The sequence below is a fragment of the Podarcis pityusensis genome (genome assembly GCF_964106645.2).
Source record: "Podarcis pityusensis genome assembly, chromosome: 10".
Lineage (NCBI taxonomy): Eukaryota > Metazoa > Chordata > Lepidosauria > Squamata > Lacertidae > Podarcis > Podarcis pityusensis.
Genome location: NC_138035.1, coordinates 30,982,232 through 31,004,232, shown reverse-complemented (window position 1 = coordinate 31,004,232; position 22,001 = coordinate 30,982,232). Strand labels below are relative to the sequence as shown.

The 22,001-nt window shown below is 46.7% G+C and overlaps 1 protein-coding gene and 1 long non-coding RNA gene across 5 annotated transcripts in view; one reads left to right on the top strand and one right to left on the bottom strand.

Annotated features, from left to right (window-relative positions):
• Nucleotides 1–996: 996 nt before the first annotated feature.
• Nucleotides 997–20,356, bottom strand: LOC308457517. Its single transcript, XR_013976955.1, has 3 exons — nt 19,953–20,356; nt 4,884–4,975; nt 997–4,456 (listed from the first exon to the last, which is right to left on the bottom strand). It is a non-coding gene; the product is annotated as an uncharacterized lncRNA (long non-coding RNA).
• PDGFB (platelet derived growth factor subunit B) overlaps nt 4,988–22,001 on the top strand; it is a 45,725-nt gene continuing 28,711 nt past the window's right edge. For 3 of the 4 annotated variants that reach the window (XM_080971409.1, XM_080971408.1, XM_080971407.1), the window contains exon 1: nt 16,517–17,541. In XM_080971409.1, coding sequence (XP_080827535.1) covers nt 17,452–17,541 — 90 coding nt within the window. In that variant the 5' untranslated portion in view covers nt 16,517–17,451. Of the gene's footprint in view, nt 5,006–16,516; nt 17,542–22,001 lie in introns of those variants that run through there. The other variant, XM_080971410.1, reaches the window with a different exon arrangement.

Below are 22,001 nucleotides of genomic sequence, written 5' to 3'. Positions count from 1 at the left end.
AGTGGACTTGCTTTTTTTACTTTTCAGGGAGGAACCTGGGCTGGTGAGAAACTCCCAGCCATTGCATAGCTTCACACAAGGTATCTTCACTTGGGGATTTGCATATAGAGGTCGCAGGTCCTTTGATTGACTTTAATTGACAGGTCCTTTAATTGACCTGTAATTTATTTTCATAACCAAGGAGGAAATATGAACGTGGAGAAGTGTCCCTAATTAAAGAACTCTTATTTCAATCCGTCAAGAGGAAGGTCTGAGTGGAATTCACAATTTGCAGCAAGAAGAGTGATGCCAAAATGAGACCAGATAGTAAATTACACCCCCGAGTTCAAATACTATAAGGGAGGGAGACAAACCTCTCTCCACCTGCTTTCTCCATAACATGCATTGTTTTGCACATCTCTGTCATGTCACCTTTGACTTGCCCTTTCTCTATACTAAAAGGTCCTTAATGCCGCCACTTTTCCTCATAGAGAAGTTGCTCCATCCCCCTTCATCACTGCAAAGGTGGTCCACCATCTGATACCACACACAGAAGACCCTGCTTTGGTCCTGGGGGGAAACAATGTTGCGGGAGCAGTTCAATGCATCGGTCATGCAAGTCTGATGCACTTGCATCATGCAAAAAGCCAATGTCTAGAAATGCACAGGGGCAAACATAGCTTCACAGATCGGAGCAGCAACCCAGGACTGTGATATTAGAGGCTAGTGTGCACTGGCAGGGTCATGCGCATGGTCCAGAATTAGAAGTGGGCGCAGGCGGAAGCTGGAGTGAAAGGCTCTCTGTTTGTTTGACAGCAACCTACCCCACATGCAGCGCTGGTGCCTCCTGACATTTACCCACCCCCTCCAAGCCAGCCCACCTCTAGCTTGCAAACAAGAGACACAAAACACTGGAAATCCCCTCTGCCTCATCATGTGGGGAGGAGGTGGTCTTCTTAGTGTGATCTCACCCTCTTTTGTGTTAATGTGCTGGATTAGTGGCAAAGTGGGCCGGCGGAGGGGGAGGGGAGGGGAATGACGGGCAGGAAACCAAGAACACATCAGACGCACTATATTTAGAGGCTTTTATTCAGCTGAGGACAATATTCCTTGATTTCACATTGTTTAGTAGAGGGCAGAGGGCAGGAGCGCTATTGAAACCCTTTGTCTTCAGAGATGCCACTTTGTCTGGGTCCGTTGAGGGGGGGCGGGGGGGACTTGTTAACCTGCTCAGACGCGGGAGCTTTTGTTTTGTTTTGTTAGAGAAGATAACCTAGTCTGGGTGCCGGAGGGGCAGAGAAATATTGTGTGGGTGATGGTGATGTGGTACCTGTCTGGAGACAGCTGACACACTGCTCTCCATTTTCAAGTGCGGAATCAATTAAGAACGACCTCCTGTCACTTATATGGCTAAGGTTAATTGTTATTACCTTTCAGCGGCGGGGGGGGGGGGCATCAGCAGAGGTGCTCAGCTGTAGGCTGAATACAGCATGACAAATGCTGCTGGAGTTATGGCATTGTGCAAGGATGTCTGGAAGCAAATAGAAGAAAAGTCCCAGTCACTGGGGTTTTCCACAGGCAATAGGTAAAGGTAAAGGTAAAGGGACCCCTGGCCATTAGGTCGCGGACGACTCTGGGGTTGCAGTGCTCATCTCACTTTACTGGCCAAGGAAGCCTGTGTTTGTCTGCAGACAGCTTCCGGGTCATGTGGCCAGCATGGCTAAGCTGCTTCTGGCAAACCAGAGCAGCGCACGGAAACACTGTTTACCTTCCCGCCAGAGTGGTACCTATTTATCTACTTGCACTTTGACGTGCTTTTGAACTGCTAGTTTGGCAGAAGCAGGGATCAAAAAACAGGAGCTCACCCCATCATGGGAATTCAAACCGCCAACCTTCTGATCAGTAAGCCCTAGGCTCTGTGGTTTCATCCACAGCGCCACCCGTGTGTAATATCTCACAGCAAAAATGTTATCACGTGGACCGATTTGTAGGCGCTATGCTCATTGCCACTAGACAATTCTTAATTGGATGTTTATTTATTCATTTAATATTTTGCTCCAGGAGATGCAGCCTATGACGGCTCATTCAACCATGTAAAATAATCATCGCAACATGGGTTATATAGGGCCCAAATGCCGCCAAATAAAAAGCATGCCTTTAAAAGATGGGGGGACTCTCAGGAAAAGCCACAGGAACTGTGTGGCCGGTGGCCACCTCAGCTCACGGCATGCAAAATGCAAGCTGGAAAAATCAAACACCATGAAAAACAGAAGGTGGAGCAACAGGATCTCCCTCAACTCAAGGGAAGGGAGCAAAAGGCTACACAGAAAATGATGCTGATAAGGGTCAGTGGAAAACCCCAAATGCCCAGCACAGCTTTCATCAGCCTAGTGCCGTCCAGCTGTTTTGGACTGCAATTCCCATCAGCGCCAACCAGGAAATTGTTGTCCAAAATAGCTGGAGGGCACCAGGTTGGTGAAGAGGCTGCCGTGCTTCCAGAGAGAGAGAGAGAGGGGGGGGCCCACTTCATAGCTGGAGCCACATGGCTCTCAATGGGTACAAGTCATTGTGACAGCTTGCCTGACTCCTTTCTCTGTTTGCCTATATAGATTTCAGGTGCATGGTTGGAGTAGGGATTGTGGGAGAGTGCTATGTATTGCATGAGCATGGTCTGCACCTGTGTAGCACTCAATAAGCTAGTGCAGAGGGATTTGAGGGTATCATTCCAGCTTCAGGATTTGTAGGCAGGACTAAATCCTAAGAAGTCAATAGCCATTCTCCACTCCTACCCCCTGCCCTGTGCTATTATACAGAGACGATATTGGGCTAACTGCATGCAGAGCCACTCTCCCAAAATGACCTTATCAAAGTATGAGGACTTTAATGCCAGGATGGTAAAACACATGGCTCGCCAATACAGAGTATACGGCCAAGCATAATTTCAGCATATCCCACCCTCCAGCTTATATGCAGCTATTATACCAACACTGGAGAATGCCCAGTGCAGTTCTTACCAGACTTCTCATGAAAGGAAACAGAGGTGAAATTATTGCAATGGTAGAAAGTGCTGAATCTGCCTCTGGCCTGACCCATACAAACTTGCAAACCATCTTTCTTGGTGGGTGAGCACCAGATTTTTCTCTTCTATCACACTGATTTGTTATGTTGCATGAAGTGTGCTTCCCTCCCAGTTTTAAAATATGGGGAAGCATTCAAACAATCCCCAACTGAGTCCATACTGGTAAAGTTCAGCAAGAGCTGCACCACACCGTTCTGTGTAGCTCAGTTCAAACACTCTCGAACTGGGCTCTTCCTCTGCTGCCTGACACCCCACCCCCTGCTCCAACCCTCTTACCACAGGTTTACACATTATGTGGGATGCGGGTGGCACTGTGGTCTACACCATTGAGCTTGCTCTTGGGCTTGCTGATCGGAAGGTTGGCGGTTCAAATCCCAATGACAGGGTGAGCTCCTGTTGCTCTGTCCCAGCTCCTGCCAACCTAGCAGTTTGAAAGCACACCAGTGCAAGTAGATAAATAGGTACCGCTGCTGTGGGGAAAAGTGTTTCCATGTGATCTCATTTCCGTCATGGTGTCCTGTTGCACCACAACCAGTTTAGTCATGCTGGCCACAGGACCCAGAAAGCTGTCTGTGGCAGACGCCAGCTCCCACGGCCTGAAAAGCGAGATGAGCACCGCACCCCATAGTCGCCTTTGACTGGACTTAACCATCCAGGGGTCCTTCACCTTTATCTTACACATTATGATCACCTTATGAAAATCACATGAAACTGCTCCATGTGGCAAGCTTTTGATGTGCAATGACTCATTAGGTGATTTCCCCCGTGGCCCAATGTTTGCTCATAACGAGATGCTGAAAATCACCCAGTCTGATGTAGATAAATGGCTCACCTGATGGCCAGTCCCCCTGCTGATATTTTTGAAACTACCTTGGTTTAATGGCGGCAATGATGATGTATAAAACTGGCCCTAAATGATTCAACGCTGACCCCCAGTATGTGGCAAGAGCTAAAAGTGAAAGGAGCAAGATCAGTCATGTTGCGACACCTGAAGCACTAAAAGGCTTGTTATAGCATGAGCCACATGTGGTGTGGTATGGGATGTGCAAACTGAGAGTGCTTCAGCCTGCAGAAGTGCACAAGAAGGCAGTGCAAAGCCTTCGTGGACCAGAGGCCGTACATGTTGCCAGTGTGGTATAGTGGTTAAGAGTGGTAGACTCGTAATCTGGTGAACTGGGTTCGCGTCTCTGCTCCTCCACATGCAGCTGCTTAGGTGACCTTGGGCTAGTCATACTTCTTTGAAGTCTCTCAGTCCCACTCAGTCCCTCTCAGTGTTTGTTGTGGGGAAGGAAGGGAAAGGAGAATGTCAGCCGATTTGAGACTCCTTCGGGTAGTGATAAAGCGGGATATCAAATCCAAACTCTTCTTCTTCTTCTTTTTCTGACATCCCCGTGCCCCCTGCAGAACAGAAACACAGAACGCAGTGCTGGCTAAGTGAGGCCCATGAACGATCCTGGGCCCCCAGCAAATGCACAGCGCTCCCTTGCCAGCCGGTGGTGAAAACCCTGAAGAACCCCCTGAAAAGTGGGGGGGGGGGAGAGAGAGAAGAACCCTGGAAAGTGACCCCATCAGATGTCGTATGCAAACTGGTGCCTGGTCAAAAATCAGCTTGGGGGGAGGCAGCCTGTTAGTTCCCTTTTACCCGAGTATTTACCTGAGTGCTTGGTGACTCCCAAAATTCAAGAGCAATTTATTTCCCCCCTTCCTTAGATCCGAGATGCAAGACAGGCCTGGAGTGAAGTGGGGTTCGCTACGTGCAAGGATGGATGGATGGATGGTGGTGGGAATGCAACGGGCTTTTGATTTTCACATCTCTTTATTTTACCTCATGAGTCATGTCATCATGTTCTCAGGCGCTGAGTAACTGCCGGGTCTATTTTTACTCTTGTTCAGCAGGCTTCCTTTCCTCAGCGGCTGCTGCGTGAAGAGGTGAAGGACAGGAGAATGGTGAGTTGGGGGAAACGGGCGGGTTATAAGAGATGGGGTTGGGTGATGGGTGGAAAGGGGGGGGGAGAGCTGAAGGTGTTTCCCACCCTCCTCAAATTAGGGAGGGAAATATGTTTATTATCCCCAAAGAACAGGGTGTGATGTGTTATATATCATAAATAGACATATATATTGTTATATTGGTGGTAGCATGAAAGAGGGTAGGGGGAGATATTCCTTTTCCAGTGCTATTTGGTACTTTGGAAAAATAAAGAAGGAAAACAGGACATCCCCCCCCCCATCAAAACAGGAAAGAGGTGATGGAGGGGGGAGAAGGGGGGTGTACCCATCATCAAATGCAGGAAAAGAGTTCCATAATGTCCTGAAGCCAGAGAGAGAGAGAAATGAATGGAGTGATGTGCATGTGTGTCTTCGTACAGGGGAAGGGTTTTTAATCCCCAGCTCATAAAAATACACAGGCATCAGCGCACATCAGCTCACCCCACACCCCTCCAGTGACAGCCTTAATTTCCCCTATGCTTTCACTTAGGAAGGAGACTTACGAAGCAATCCTGCGTTCCAGTTTTGTTGAAGGGGGGTGGGGAAATACGTTACTGTTTTGCCCGTGGAATGACCGCCATCTCCTATGCGTGCTCAGCTTGGAAAAGAAGGGGGAAACGCACCACTAACCCCCCCGCCCAGGGGCACAGAAAGAGCAGGCATCCCCACCTTGAAACACCGCCAAAGCCCACCATCAGGGCAAGGGGACACACCCCCTGCACGCCATGGCATCACAAAACAATGCCCCCACTCTGTCACCTCCATAATGATCTTCATAATGACCAATTGGGTTGAAACGCATGTGGTCTTCAACACATTTTGTTATCTGTTGTCATATAATTATTTCGGTCAGGCCTTGATTCAAATAACAAGTCAATTTTTTGTTGCATTATCTTTGTAATTTGATCTATTTTGATCTGTTTTGACCCCATTTCTATTTTTGCTTTGGATTAAAGTTGTACTTTATTTTCCTATAATATTTAGAAGTGTTTGGTTTTTTTTAAAAGAAGAAATTTTTAAAAAATCCTACCCGATTTAATTTTGGAGTCTGGCTTTGCAGGTTGGGGTCAACATAACCTGTTTTGATCATTCTGCCAGAGTGATAGGCAAACCTACAGGCTTTATCTGTTGTGCTGGTGGCAGTTCTGCGGGAGTCACAGGGCTGCCACCTAACCTGATGTCCTGTCCCTCCCTCAGCTGGAATAACTTGAATATTATGTCCTTAGGTTGCAACGCTATACAAATTCCGGGGATGGAATTTGTCCGGGGACAGATTTGTAAATCCAGGGACTGTCCCCAGAAAATGGGTACATCTGGTAACCATAACCTATCTAGAAGTCTCATTAGACTTAATAGGGCTACCCTCTGAGTAGCTATTCATAAGACTGCATGGTAAGGCAGAAGAGTCAAGTTGACCCATCATGGATCAGGTGCTCCTTAGAGAACTCTTCAGCCATCCAAGGGGTCTAGTAATCAAAGCTACTAAAGAGTGCATCTTTTCATTACTTCCAATGCATTCCAATGATAAAGCAGGGATTCTCATTCACTTTAGTGACTGTATGCAACCAGAGGATGTTATTTCTAGGTCAATTAATGCAGAGTTCGGAGGTGTGCCAACTCTGCTGGTGGCATGTCATGCACTCAGGTCCTGCTTTTGGGCTTTCCATAGGCATCTGGTTGGCCACTGTGATAACAGGAAGCTGGGATAGATGGGTCATTGGCCAGGGCTCTTCCCATGTTCTTCTGCAGCAAATCTCCACCTAGGTGGCATCTTGCTCGGTATCTTTATAATCCTTTGATACCTGAAAAGACTGAGCTCAAATGTCTTTTTTATGCTTCCAGTTCCTAGAATTCAGCATAGTCTATTCAAATGCAAAGCACCCTTTAATTCTCTAATCCACTATGTCAACACGCCCCTGCTTTATGCCTAAAATGCTGCCTTTGGGCTACAATTTCCCAAACACGGTCACCCTGGCCTAGGCTAATGGAGCAATCATTTCCATGAAAAATGGTTTGCCATGCATCATTTGGGTATAATTCTTGCAACAATCCTGCAATTCTTCATATGTTGCAAAGGGAGGTGGGGGCTGAAGCTGCAAGAGATTGGCTTGCCTATACAGCCACCTAATGAGTTTATTACAGAGGGGAAATTCAAAGCAGCAGGATCTTCCTGATTTGTAGATCAGTCTCTTAGCCACTCTGCTATAATGGCACTCTATGAGCCATAGATGTGGAACCATAGGACTTGCTCCCAAAGCCACTGGAAGAACCCACCTAGATTAAGCCAAAGGCCTACCTAGTCTAAGGTTACCAGATTTTTTTCAAAGAATCCAGGGACACTTTTTTTAAAAAGAGAGAAAAAAGTTATTTTAAAAAAATATTAAGAAGTAATATCTTCTCTTCTGTGGTCTCCTCTGTTGTGTGGCTTTCCTCTGGGCCCGGCCTGCTCTCTTGGAGCGCTAGCTGCCATGGAGTAGGCTCAGGTCGGGCCTGGGCTCAGCCTCGTGTCCTTGCCCTCCCAGTGCTTTCCTACCTCTCTTCCTCAGCGGCGGCAGCCGTGTGGCAAGGTCAGGGCTCCCCTCTTTTTTCTCCTTCCTCTTTCTCTCTGTTCCTTCTCCTGCTCCTCTCCTCCTTCTCCCTGCGTCGGCTCCGGGGTTTTCCTGACCCTGGAGAGCTGCTGGGCAGTCAGCTGGGTGGCTGGGCGCTCTTGCTCCCGCCTCGATTTAGGTCACAGGGGGAGGGTGTCAGCAGTTTCCCCAGTTGACGCTCTGGGCGTTCCCGGTTCCCCCTCGGTAGTGGGGGCGGTAGTCTCAGCAGCCCGTAGCTAGCCTGGTAGTGCAGTTGGCTCTGGCTGGCTTCAGGAGCTGCTCATTGCCATGGCGCCCACCATTTTGCCTCACTAGAAGTCCCCATATGATGTGTCTTGTGCCGTTGAACCAATCACGCAACATTCATTCCCTACTAATAAATCCACAACACTTAAAATATAAATCCGGGGACATTAAATGAAATCCGGGGATGGAATTTGTCCGGGGACAGATTTGTAAATCCAGGGACTGTCCCCAGAAAATGGGTACATCTGGTAACCATAACCTAGTCTAGCATCCTGTTTCACACAGTGTTCAAACCGCTGACCTCCCTTGATGCCTTATGAGACATCAAATAGCTCAAACAAAGCATGCAAGCCAAGTTCTATGGATTTCTTAAATTTTAATTTCTGGCAGTGGAGCTGTGGTTCTCTCCTAATTGAAAGGCAGAGGAAGCCACTGCAGCTTATGGTGCCATTAGCTTCAAAAAGAGGATTAGGCTTTAAAATGGATGGCTTTAAAAGAGAAGACAAATTCAAGGAGGATAAGGATATCAACAAGCCACACAATGGCTATGTTCTCCCTCCACCTTCAGAGCCGGTATGTCTCTGAATCCCAGCAGGTAGGCAGTGTGCTGTTGTGCTCATGTCCTGCTTGCAGGTTTCCCATGGACATCTGGTTGGCCACTGTGAGAAGAGGACGCAGTAGGACTGCATTCATAAGGACTGACTTTATAGCAAGGTACTCAAAGCAGCCATTCATGCACAAGCAAGCTCCTCTTTCTCCGCCTCATCTCTCAATCTGCAATACAGGGATGTAGCCCTCCATATGTTGCTGGACCCCAGCTCCCAGTAGCCCTAGTCAACAGGGCCAATGGCCTGGGGAGATGGAGTCACAGTCCAACAGCGTCTAGAGAGCCCCGGGTTCCCCACCCCCATTGTAAGGATTACTGAGGCACTGAATGTAAAGCAGCAGCATTAAAAACACACACACTAAGTACAGTAAATGCTCTGCTCTGGTAGGAAACACGCTCTGCACACAAGTTCAAGCAGCTTGAAGTATTCACTTTTAGTTTGGGAAAAAATAGATCAAAACAAGCATGCAAGAACATTTTAAGGTGTCAATGAAAACCAACCTTAGTTGGAGAACGATGATGGGGGAGAACCAGGCGAGTGTCCAGTAGTTTGGCACCATTTCTCCTGGTTCACTGAGGAGAATGTATGTAAGTAGGGAGGTCTGGGAACCTCCTTGCATAGTGTCTATCCATGTCATTTGCACACTTCACTTAAGAACAACTCAAGCTGATGTTTTGGTCTCAATAACCCTGCAAAATAGGAGATGGTGAAAGGCACTGACCTGTCTAAGGACACCCAATGAGATGGCAGCTGAGCAAGGATTTGAACTTGGTCTTCCCATCCAAAGCCCAGCTCTGTGGCACTCCACAAGGTACCCTCCAAGAGAGCCACTACTAGACATTATCTGGCTGCCTCCCTCCCTCCACCTTGTCCAAATCTGGCCTGGAAACCTTCTAAAGATTTCTCAGGGAAAGACAATCCGTTCCCTTCCCATGTTAAATAAATACGGTAGTTACTTAAATCCTTAAAAGCCTTTGAATATTATTTACTTCTGGCCTCATCCAGTGCTATAGGTGGATAGTCTTGTTTCCAAACATCCTTTTCCTCATTGTCTGAAAAATCAGCTTCTCTTCGGCCATGCTTCTAAAAATTCCTCTCAGCATCATCCACGTGTAAATAAATAACCTTCTTCCCATCTCAGCTCCCACGTAATTAAACCGGATTTGGAGAAGACAGTGTGCCAAGGGCTCAAAAATGTAACCTGAGATTTCCTATATTCTTGTGTCACAAGTGCCACTTTTGAATTTGTCCTGGACTCTACACATGCTCCATGTGATACATACATAAAAGGAACTTCAGAGGACGTCCACCACAGAACATACTTTTTCCTTAGGGATAAGACTGGTGCGGAGCCTGAGGGCCTCCATGTGTTGTTGGACTTCAGCCCCCAACAGCTCTAGTTAGCATGATCATTGGCCAGGGATGATGGGAGTTGTAGTTCAACCAAGTATGGAGGGTTACAAGTTCCCTAACCCCAGGATAAGGAGATGGCCAATTGTGAACTAATGATAGTTGAAAAAACATGCCTAGATGATCCAAGGGTGTATGGGTGTTAGGGGAGGGGAAGTACATCTGGTGGGGGACATACATCATTATTCTTTTGGGGTAGTTTGTCCACCTTTGGTCCCCAGCATGCACTCAGTTCTCACCTGTGGCTCTTAGAAACGGCTTCGTCTGGCCAGCTAAATGAGGTGATGGTAGTGGATGGGTCTCAACCCCTCGGTGAGTTAGGGACTTCCCCCATGTGCAAAAACAGGATTGGGGGATTGAGTGAATAAGACCAATAGTGAGTCCAACAGAAAAAAGGAGGTTTCTGCACAAGCTGTAGAGGGAAGTGAGGGACAGATGGGGCAGTCTCCTTCTAGAAGAAGGAAGACTCTGGTCCTTAACCTCAGCTGCCTTGCAGGATATCTTTGGGAGAAGAAAAGGCTAAGGAGTAAACCTTACACAAATCCACAGTGGAGTCCCTAAGACTGTTGGATGGTGCCTTGTACGCCTCCTTCCAGCAACTGCTACAAGCCAAGCTGGTGCCAAATGTATTGCTCTGCTTTCTTTTGGACCACATCGGTGAGGCCGAAAGGGGGTCTTGTCGTCTGAGCAGCCCAGGACCTCTATATCACACACTGCCCAGGCTTGCGACCCAGAGAGGTCACTTCAGTGCTGCTAACACAGTGGTTTGGTTTCACTCCCAGAAGCGCACTTCATTGTCTCTCAAGACAGACGGATGCCAACAGTTGATGATCCAACAGCACAAAGCTATGCATACCTAGTAAGTCCCACTAAATTCAACAGGGTTTACTCAGTGGCAAGTGCACATGGAGCTGCAGCCTAAAGGAACAGTAAAGGTATAGGTAAATGACCCCTAGATGGTTAGGTCCAGTCAAAGGGGCCCTAGTCTAAAATGGTAGGGTTATTAGCAGCTGTTACAGTACAAGTAATGTAGCCACTATGATAATTGATTTGGCCCAGAAGTTTACCAAATGAACAAAATATACCAATTGTACATACATGTGAAAGGCATATTGCCTTGACTTTCAGCTACATGCGTCATTTGCACATATTAATAAGGGTTAGGCTCTTTAGGCAGTGCTCCCACTGATTTCAATGGAACATCCAAGCAATCACACAGTGGATTATTAAAATATACACAATATCAGTGCTCTTTTTCTGGGGGTACGCAGGGGTACTCATACCCCTAAACAATTGGTGAATCTTTGTACTTTTGTCCATTTACTGTATTTATTTTTCCCATTTTGAACTATAAAATGGTGATTTTCTTGAGTCAAAATGAGAGTACCCCTAAACATTTTTTTTAGGGGGGGGGAAGCACTGCACAATATACTACTTTTCCTTCAGAATGCTCAAAGCAGTATAATAATAATAATTAATAAATAATCTATAATAAAAACATCAAAGTCCACAGGTTTATTTTCAAAGTCCATATAAAAAGAATTGGCATGTACACTCATTTTTACATTCCTCAAAACTGTAATTTAATTTTATCATCCCTTTTCTGTAAATATATAATGAACACTGCTTACAGAAAACCAGCCAGTAAACATGTAATAAAACAGTACAATGCAAACAGCATTACTAAAATCTCCAAAAAGAAAACAACACCTACCATAGTTGCTCCCACAGGCATTCAAATTTAATGTTTCTTCTCATCTCTAATCTGTAAAGTATGTTTCAGATCCAGAGACCCTGTTATACTAGTGTTAAAAGATACATAAAAGCTTCTTCAAACTATCAGTATTTTGCTGGAGGAATTCAAGCATGTATTCAAAATTTAAGTTTCCACATTTAAAGTGGATTAAGGTGCTCCATTTCCCTAGTGAAACAAAACCACTTTTTAAAAAAAAGAAAACACAGGCTTTTTGAGTTTTGGAAAATAATGGGGAAATGAATTGAAAAGTGTGGGGTGAATGAATACAGTGGTACCCTGGTTCCCGAAGGGCTTAGTTGTCGAATAAATCGGCTCCCGAATGCCGCAAACCCAGAAGCAAGTGTTCTGGTTTGCGAATGTTTTTCAGAAGCCGAATGTCCAACACGGCTTCAGATTGAGTGCAGGAAGCTCCTGCGGCCAATCGGAAGTCGTGCCTTGGTTTTTGAATGGTTTCGGGAGTCGAACAGACTCCCAGAACGGATTAAATTTGAGAACCAAGGTACCACTGCAATGGTAAGTGACAAGCAGATCAGGATACCTATGTCAGAGGCAATATCTGATGGGTAGAGTAGTGTTGCACTCATGCCCAGCTTGCAGACTGCCCACAGGCATTTGGTTGGCCACTGTGAGAACAGGATGCTGGACTAGAGGGGCCAGTGGCCTGACCCAGAAGGCTCTTCTTGTGTTCTTACAGAAGAATGCTCATTGTCGTAAACCTGGTTTACAAACAAATCAGAACGAATGCTCAGTGAAGCCTGGATATAATATAACTGGCTATAATGCAAAATTTGGTGAGAGATATACATGTTTTGTAAATCATTGCCACATGAATTTGGGATATAACCGGCTTCAGAGACATTTATTTTGGCAATTAATTATTTATGTAAATTCTATGGATTATGATTTATTTGGAAAATAAAATATAATGATGATCTTAAAAAAACATAGACCAGACATAACCTAACTTGCACATAAGCCTTCTGCAAGCATATTGGGATGAATGCTGAACAAACAGGCCGTCTAGAGGGGCCTGGAGGGCTGCAGTCTGTGTAATTTGGCCTTCAGAACTTGTTAGGAAAGTATGCTAAGGACTGCAGCTAATGATTCCCTAGCAATCCTCCTCTCCCAAGTTGGGTTAACTTGTCAGAAGGTGACAATGAGCAGGACAGAATGATAGAATCAAGAGCTGGATGGTTTTATCCCACAAGAGGACTTGGTGGATTAGGTACCTCTTCAAGAACCCAGCTGGGGGATCTTAATGACAGCAGGGTTACGACTTATCAAGGCCTTGGAGAGCCACAGCTAGTCAGAATAGGCAGCAATGGGCTGGACAAACCAATGGTCTGACTCCATGAAAGTTGGCTTCATGTGTTCAAGGAAAAAGCACTCATCAACCCTTATCCCCTCTAGCCTTTCCCATCATCTAAGATCACAAGAAGAGCCTGCTGTTTGTGGTTTCCCACAACTGGTATTCAGCAGCATTGCTGCCTCCAACTGTGGAGGCAGAACATAGCCTTGAAGGCTAGTAGCCATAAATAGCCCTCACCTCCATGGATTTGGCCAACCCTCTTTTAAGTCCATCTAGGGTAGTGGCCATCACTGCCTCCTGTCACTTCTGCATTTTCTTGTGACATAGTTCCCCAGCACGACTAGGAACACAGGAAGCGACCTTGCACTGAGTCACATCATTGGACCATTGAGCCGAGCATTTGTCTACATTGGCTGGCAGTAGTTCTCCAGGGTTTCAGGCAGGAGTCTCTCTAGGTCTCCCTGGGTATTGAACCTGGGACCTTCTGCATGCAACAGCAAATGCTGCACTGCTGAGCCATGGCTCTGTTAGGTAATCCATATAAAAGAGGGCCTGGGGATGCATGTATCCAGTTCAGCTATGCATGGTAATGTAAATCTTTGAATCCTGAGGCTGTACTGGATTACGTGGAATCACAATGGAGCCTTTAAGGAAATGAATGGCTAAGCCAGTCTGCCAGACAATGGCAGAGCCTCAGGGGATGCCTTGATGGGTCTTGGGGCACCACACAGATAGCAGACTCAATGTTCTGACTGTAATGAAATTCTGGTGTTGCTGGTTGAGTGCCTGTCACAGCTGATACAGAGGCAGGCTGTCAGCTTTAGCATGAGATGTCTGTGCTCTGCTTAATTTTTGCACTGTAAAGTATTTCTAAATCCCAGAGGTATAAAGCTGAAATTAGAGCATGCTCTATAATCCAACATGTGTCTGACTATATCTCTGTGACAGAAAAAGAGAATGAGGTAGCTGTGTCATTCTCTAACATGTGTGAGCTGTCTGGATAGGGTACGTGTGGGCTTTTCTGGCTAAGAGGATGTTGGTGCATCTATATAGCTTTATGGTGCTTTTATTTAAAACAGAACTGAGGAGGCACTCTTGGACTAAAAAACCCCCACCAACCCTCCCTGCAACCACCACATAACCCATTTCCTCCCAGCAAAAAACACTTCCTTGTTGAATCCTTGATTACATCAACCCCAAAAGGGGTGAAGAAATGTTAACAGTGAAATGACTCAAGAGACAAAGGGAAGTGTGGGAGCAAGCCCTACGCTTACAGTGAGGCTTCCTCAAAGCAAGGGGAGGTGTAATCCTGACCCCTTGTCTCCTGCACCTGTGTCAAGATAGCATCTTACCCAACTTTTTCTGCAAAAAAGCACTCAAACACTAAGGCTGTGCACACTCCTGATTACTCTGCACCCAGTGCGCTCCAGTTGCTGGTTTCTGAAGCCATGTGCACAGACTTGAGCCCCAATCCACATCAATCCTGTAGTGTCTTGAGAAATACTGCTTTCTGATGCATTCCCGCCTCCCCAGCTTTGATTCAGTTTGAAAACATAAGCCATTTGAAGACATTCACCCTGTGCTCACTGGTGTGCACATACAACGACTTGGAAACTCATCCAATTGTACTGTTCCATATGATGATGTGGAAATGTGATTTGAAGCACGGATGGCAGGGGTAATGACTTCGCTGTGTTTTAAGCCAGTAATGTGTACACAACCCAACACCAGGGCAAAGGATCACCCCAAAGAGCCACAAGGTGGCTTTACATCAGGAATGGAGAAGCTGTGGCCAGGAGTGAGGGGTGTTGTGGTCAAGCATCTGGAGCACCACTGGTTCCCCATCACTCAGTCTCATGGGCCATTTGTGCAAAGCCTAGAAAACTTCTGCAAGGCAAGGCATGTTAAAGACTCAAGAGGTGGTCCTCAGAAGGGGGGAATGGCAGGGCAAGGAACGATTCTGCTTTAAAAGAGAAATGAAGTGGCTGGCAGCAACCACCACAGATGCATGCGGCTTCCAACTGATCCCCTGCAGCACTGACCCTGTGCCCCTCCCCAGCTGCAGGATCCTTTGTGTGTTTGTGTCTATGCATGCACAACATAGTGCAAATTCCACATATGGGATGCGCACTAGACCACCCCTGAAATGGCAATAACCTGCAGGAAACCCCTGGCTCACTCAGAAGCTATGTGATTACATTTGCTCAAGTGTGCTGAGTTGGGGGTGGCTGAACATGCAGAAAGTGTTCAGACTAGTGCATCTGACTGTGGGTGATCTACATCTGATTTCGCCACTGCATATTCCTCTTCTGTCTCTCCAATGTCCTTACTCTCCTTGACCTTAATCAGCCTTTGACCTTCCCACTCTGAATTCCTACCTTGATCACCTAATGTAGTCATTACACTGTAATCATCGAAGTTAAGTGTAGATGAGGTCTGCTCTGAAAACAGCTTTTTTCAAACAGGTATCAGAAAATAGCCATCACCACTCTAGGTCTTGCATGCGGCGGGGCCACAGCTCAATGGGGCACCTACACTTGGTATGTGGAAGGTCCCAGTTCAATCAAAGGCACGTCTGGGTGGAAAAATCTAGACGAGCACTTTAGGCAACCTGTTGGGGGCTGCATTTCCTTGTGGGGTCATCTCTTGGTGGAAAGGACCAGACCTGCCCCATAATCTCGTTCTTGTGTGCTCACAAATACCAACACTTCAGCCTTTCCTGTGGGCAAGGATTCTAAACAGTAGGGCTAGGAAAAACCTTTGCTTGAGAAGCAATTGCCAATCAGAGCACACAATGCTCAGCTAGATGGACCAATGGTCTGACTCAGTAAAAAGGCAACTTCATTTGCCTGAGACGCAGGATTAGCAGAGCAGGGTCTTGAAGCTTTGCCAAATGGGGTATAGATTTAAAGAGATGTGACTGGTACAACTTTTCTATACATGGATGCACAACTGGAGTAGAGAAAATATCACGATAAACATGCCCTGGTTTAAGTGGGGGAAATGGTGTTATTATTTCAAAAGAAAATGATGACTCTGTCTTGCTCTCACCTATTAACTAATTGCCCCTACTTCCCTCAGCAAATATCTGCTGGCTCAACTTTCCAAAGCTTGGATGTTTATTACATTGTGGAAATTACTATGCAACAAACTGCCTTCCAGCACTGAAAGTAATGCCAAGTGCCAACCTTTGCAGGGATCTTGTTGTAACAACTTTTAAAGATTTCTTTGGCTCTCTTCTCCATTAGTATGCAGATCAAAGATATTAAAAATTCTCTCTTCCTTCAGAACCACTGAGGTGGCAGGGCTGAAAGAACACAAATTAATCTTGTCTTTTAAAAAAAGTAGGCGCTTCAAGAGAGAATACTAGGTGCCAAGAGCATTTAACACAACCATGTTCTGATGAGAGCTACCCACCCTCTCTTAATCACAATTTTCCCAGGTCAGATTCCTCTTTGAAAACAATGGTGTTCTACATTTGCTGTGTTTGTTATTGAAGATCTTTTTAAAATCTGGAGTGCTGAATTTCCACACCCCTCTCTCTTTGATTCACAGCCAAGAGAGGAGTTCCTGCAAGACCCGTCTCCACCCCTTTCTTGCTCTTCTCTTATAAAAGAAGGAACAACTGAACTGCTAGCACCTTATTTTCTCACAGGCTAAAATCCAGATTCATGCTAGCTCTCTCCCTGGTGCTGTCTCTCCTCCCACCAGAGCTTACCTTTTTCTTTCTTGCTGCAACAAGAATACAAGAGATCAGCAGCAGCAATTCCAGTCTGGAGACTTAGCAAGACTTAACACACACAGAGGCTGCTTCTCCAGAGCTATTTCTTCACCTGTCTGCAAACATAACAACTCAAGCCTCAAACTCTCACCAGACCAAAGCTACCAATGCTCTTTGGAAAGAAGCCTCCAGCAGAAATTTAACAGCGAAGAAGAGATTCAAACCGAAGGGAGCGGGAACTGTTTCAAGAAGTCAAACAAGAAAGAATGGGGGAAGTTTTTAACCTTTTGAAGCTTAAAAGATTTTGAAGGAATACTGCAAATAATTTTGCTTTTGCCAGCAGACACTTTTGTCCTTAAAAAAAGACCCTGATTTCATGCGGACTGCCAAATCAAGGGAAATGTTGAGAGACTTCTTGTAGAAAAGTTACGGGGTATGCAAGAGACCAACTCTGGAAGCGCAAGTTTTGATGGGGACATTTCCCCCATTTTATTCCTTCTGCGTTCATACCTGTGCTTTCTCTCTCCTAAGGAGAAGGCAGAAAGGTAACCAGTAATTATTTTTTTCCTCAGAGCCTTTCAGAGATATCTTACCTAAGTAAGAGTGCATGTTATTTTTCTGGAGAACAAACGTTTGCACAGGAGAAATGAGAAAGCGCAGGACCCCCTGTGTATGATACCACAGACTGTATCCCTTTCTCACCTCTGTGCCTGAACTCTAGGAACCTTATTTCTTTTCTTTTCTTAAAAAATAACCCACCTCTCCTTCAATGTGTCTGGAACTTCTGGGAATTGGAGTCGGCATGAATTTCGGAGTGATCTTCGTGTGTTTCTGCTACCTGCCACTCGTCAGCAGCGAGGTGAGTAATTTATTGTATTTCCTTAAGAAATAAGAAAGGAACACCTACCTGGTGAACTTCAGACTTGTGATAAGTGTGTGAAAGCAAATGAGGGAGAACACTCTGCATAGGTGATTATCAGCAATGTATGTGTACAAAAGTGTTTAATGCATGGAGGGGTTCCCCCCCCCCCCCCAGATCAAGGAAACTAACTTCCTTTTACTTGAAAGAAAGCCTCATTGGAAGAAATCCTATTTGCTAAGAAATACGTTGTTGAAACCAATGTTTAGGATTACAGCATTGCAGCACAATCCTATGCCTGTTTACCTGAAAGTTCCCACAAATTCAATGTGATATATGCCTCAGCAGATGTGAATTAAATTGCAGCCTTAATCTAATCAGTAGCCAAACAGAAAGTGTATTATTGAAGGAGGCTTGTGGGTTTCATTCCATGCAAACTTTTAATTACTTGAGCAACCTGCTTGAAAAAGTAACTTGCTCTTCACTGCCTTCCCTTTGGTGTTTAGGTTTTGTAGAGTCCTGATTATGCAGACCAAATCTTCAGATTATCCAGTTCATTCTATGTCCCAACACTGATATTACCATGTAAGATAACACACATTTATAAATACTTATCATTGTTCCAATGTTTTGATAGCCCCTCCAATAGTTTTAGGGAGCAAGAGTTCTTATTTGCAGTGCACTGTACCAACCCCTCTGCCTTGGTGGCTCACGAATTGGCATCTTAGGGATTTTTACAGGCTCCTCAAAGGTGAAGCAGCTCTTCCACAAAGAAACGATATCAGATTGCCCCAGAGGATCAGTGAGATAGGCCTTTGATGAAATCAGGCATTTCTACCTGGGAATTCTGCCCAGGTACCTGCTGCTGCAATGAGGGTGGGAAAGTCTCTGGTAGTTTATAGGAGTCTGCAGAATATTATCATACTGCCTGGGGGAGTCAGACTGAATTGGAAAGCGCAGAGAATTTCTCTCTCTCCCAGGATAAGAGGTCAGACCAAAGGGAGTTGGATATTGCAGTTTTGGCTGGCAGCTGAATTCCAACTGGGGTTTACTAGCGGAGGGCACGGTTTTCCAGCTGTTCCAAGTTGGAAACTGCCGCAGGAGGGATCCTGTATCAGTTCCAAAGAAATGCCCAAGAGGAAAGAGAGGGAATGCAGAGACTTGAGCTAGGGAGCGGTTCTTAAAGGGCCCATGCTGCTTTATTTCATTTTCACTTTGAAGAGACGCCTACCAGACCTACATTCCATGCGTTGGACACTGCAGAACAAACACCAGATTTACACCAGGTGGGACCCCAAGTCCTTTGTTTTGAGGGCCACTCCCTGGAGGTGGTGTATGGCTCATTTATCACTGGTTAGTTACCTCTCACAACCCTGACAGCTCAAGAGAGAAAAGGGGTTCGATTTTCTCAACAGTTTCACCCTCCGGGATAAATGGCAAAGTGAGGTTTCCGGTTGTGAATACAAAAGAACCCGGCGCGGTAAAATATTCCAGGTTAATGAATGCAGGGCACAAGGCTGCTGTGATCTCAAGCATGCGCTCGTTAGTCAACCTACCGAGGTAACTTAAGGTCCTTGTTTTAGCGAGCATGTGCAGAGTAACATATCCAGAGGGGTCTGGAAACACGCAGCAGGTTGTTAGGGGAATGCATCGCTTGCCGGGAGGCAGGACTGCTTCGATCTGGAGCCAGAGAAGGAAAAGAGCAGGAACTCGGAGCAGGGGGCGTCCTAATCCTGCAGTCATGTTATTTGCAGAGGAAGCCGGAGCATGGCACAGGCAAGCATCAGCAAACTCGACGCGGTTCCACGCCGCCCTTTCCAAATAGGAAGCAGGAAAGGGGGTGTGTGTGTCAAAGGGGTTAGGGGGGTCATACCAAGGCTTAATTTGTGCCAAAGCTCACCAGCTGAGGAGGGCAGCGCCTGAGAGCTTAAAAAACAAACAAACAAAAAACCCACACCAGAAAACAAAAGCAGCTCTGAGCATGGGCAGAGTTGCCTTCCCCCCTAAGCCACCACGGCGCGCCTCTTCGTTTCAGGGCTGCAGCCTCGACTTCCCACCCCAGATGGGCTTGGCTTATCAGCGCCGCTCATTTTATATTTTAAGTAAATAACATTAAGTGCCTGCTCCTCTCGAGGGGGGGAGGAGTGTGGCGTTTGGGAGCCAAGGCTTGGGAAGCAGCCAAGCCTCAGGTTGTTGTGCCCACAAACCTGCGCGAAGAATTCTCCTTTTGTTCTCTCTGGGAGAGCGCGCGAGGGAGGGAGGGAGGGAGGAGGAGGAGGCGCGTCACGCGCTCCCCCCCCCCCCGCCGTCCGGGCCTGCCAATCCCGCCCCGAGGGGGTCGCGAGAAGAAGGGGGATCGGGAGCGCGCGCCCGCCCCCCCTCCCCGGGCGCAGCGCCCGCCGGCAGCTCACCTTTGTCTGAGGAGGGCGGCGCGCGCCCCGCTCCTGCTACGCCAGGCTTCTTTTCGCTTTCCCGACCCAAAGCAACACGCCGCGGGAGGGGAAGGGCTTTCCCTGCACGGGGAGGTCTTCGCAAGGCAACGGTAGCCGGGGCGGCCCGTGTGTCCTGCACGCTCCTTGCTCTCCCGCTGTCCTCGGCTCGAAGGCGTTTTGTTGCCTGAGGCCAATGGGCCTGGTGCTATCCTGAGTCCAGCTAGGCCTTTTGCACAGACCTCACAGGAGCGCAGTACTGACCTTTGGAGGTGCACGGTTTTATACATTTTGGTTTGCATCTTATAAGTTGCGAATAGTATCTGAATTTTCTATTTTGACATCTCCTTGTGACATTGCAGTTAGCATTTTCTGGGGGGTTTACGTGTGGAAGTGGTTAGGCTTGCCCGGCAATTGCCTGAGGTGGCACAGCAAAGTGACACAAATAGGCACCCGTATTATACTCAAGAAGGGGAAATGCCCCAACAGCATTTCTTAGGATAAAGCAAGCAAGCAATAATAACTAACTACCGTATTTTTCGCTCTATAATACGCACCCGACCATAACACGCACATAGTTTTTAGAGGAGGAAAACAATAAAAAAAAAATTCTAAACGAAACAGTGGATGTATGATTTTTGTGGTTCATGCTGTGGCCACAGACATGTGATCTGACTGTGAGTTTGAGGTAGCCCAATGCAAAAATCCTGAGGATCCATGTGGATCCATGCTTTGTAACCACATTTTTGCACCACTGCGGCCCCAGGCAACAGTGGGTGCGTGATTTTTTTGGTGCAAGCTGTAGTCATGGACATGCTATGTGATCTGATGGTGAATTTGGGGTGACCCAGTGCAAAAATCCCGAGGATCCATGTGGATCCGTGCTTTGTAACCACGTTTTAAGTGGGGAGGGAAGGACAAGCACTCAAGGGACAAGGAACACGCGTGGGGTGGATGGAGAAGGATGCTGTTAATAATGCAGAAGAGGGGTATAAGAGGAGAAGCAAGCAGGCTCTGCTTCTCTCCCTCCTCCCCGGCTGAAAAACTTTGCTGCTATTTAGCCAGCTGAGTGGGGAGGAGAGAGGGACAGAGAGCCTGCTTGCTTTAAAGGAGCCAACCGGACAGGAGCCGCTTACACTCGTGTAAGCGGCTCTTCTCCTCTCCCGCTTTGCTCCTTTAAAGCAAGCAGGCTCTCTGTCCCTCTCTCCTCCCCACTCAGCGGCTCTTCTCCTGCTTTGCTGTTTCAAAGCGAGCCACGGAGGAGGGAAGGAAGGGGAACCATGGATCCTCTGCTCACGACTGCAGCAGATCCCCCTGCCATCCGTAGGCATTCGCTCCATAACACGCACAGACATTTCCCCTTACTTTCTAGAAGGAAAAAAGTGAGTGTTATGGTGCAAAAAATACGGTATTTCCTTCCTTTTCATGACACCAAAAAGGTAGAGTTCTCTGTGGAATGGTAGGGGTGAGCCTGCCTCTCCTTGCTCTCCTGCTGCTTGTGGGTGTGTTCGTTTTTGCTTTTCAGGGCGATCTGGGTGGTTTTTAGTTCTTTCCCTACCCCACCAAAGAAGCTCCAGCACTCCAACAGTGTCATGGAAGAAATTCAACTGGTGAAGCTTTTCTCAGCTTGAAAGTGCGGGGGTAGGAAAAGGTCCTACCTGGCAAGATGGTTTTGCCTGCGGTGCATCTGCAAAAATAAATGGAGGCCAGTACTGGAGAGAGTTGGGTTTGGATTTGAGAAGGTTTGAGCTCAAATTTGAGAAGGTCTAAGTTAAGTTCCCGTTGAGCCATTATGTTCTTTTAAGTGACCTTGGGCTAGTCAGTATTAATCCTCGTCACAAAGTAGCAGCAAGGGTGAACTCCATGTATCCTGGCTTGAACTCCAGTGAGGAAGGATGGTATATTAATAAGTCAGTCTTCACACACCTACACAGTGCTTCAGCATTATTGCACTGGTATAGTTATACCTGTAACTCCAGGAAAGTATCCCTGCAATAAGAGTGGCTTCAAGTTTACAGCCCCAACCTACAG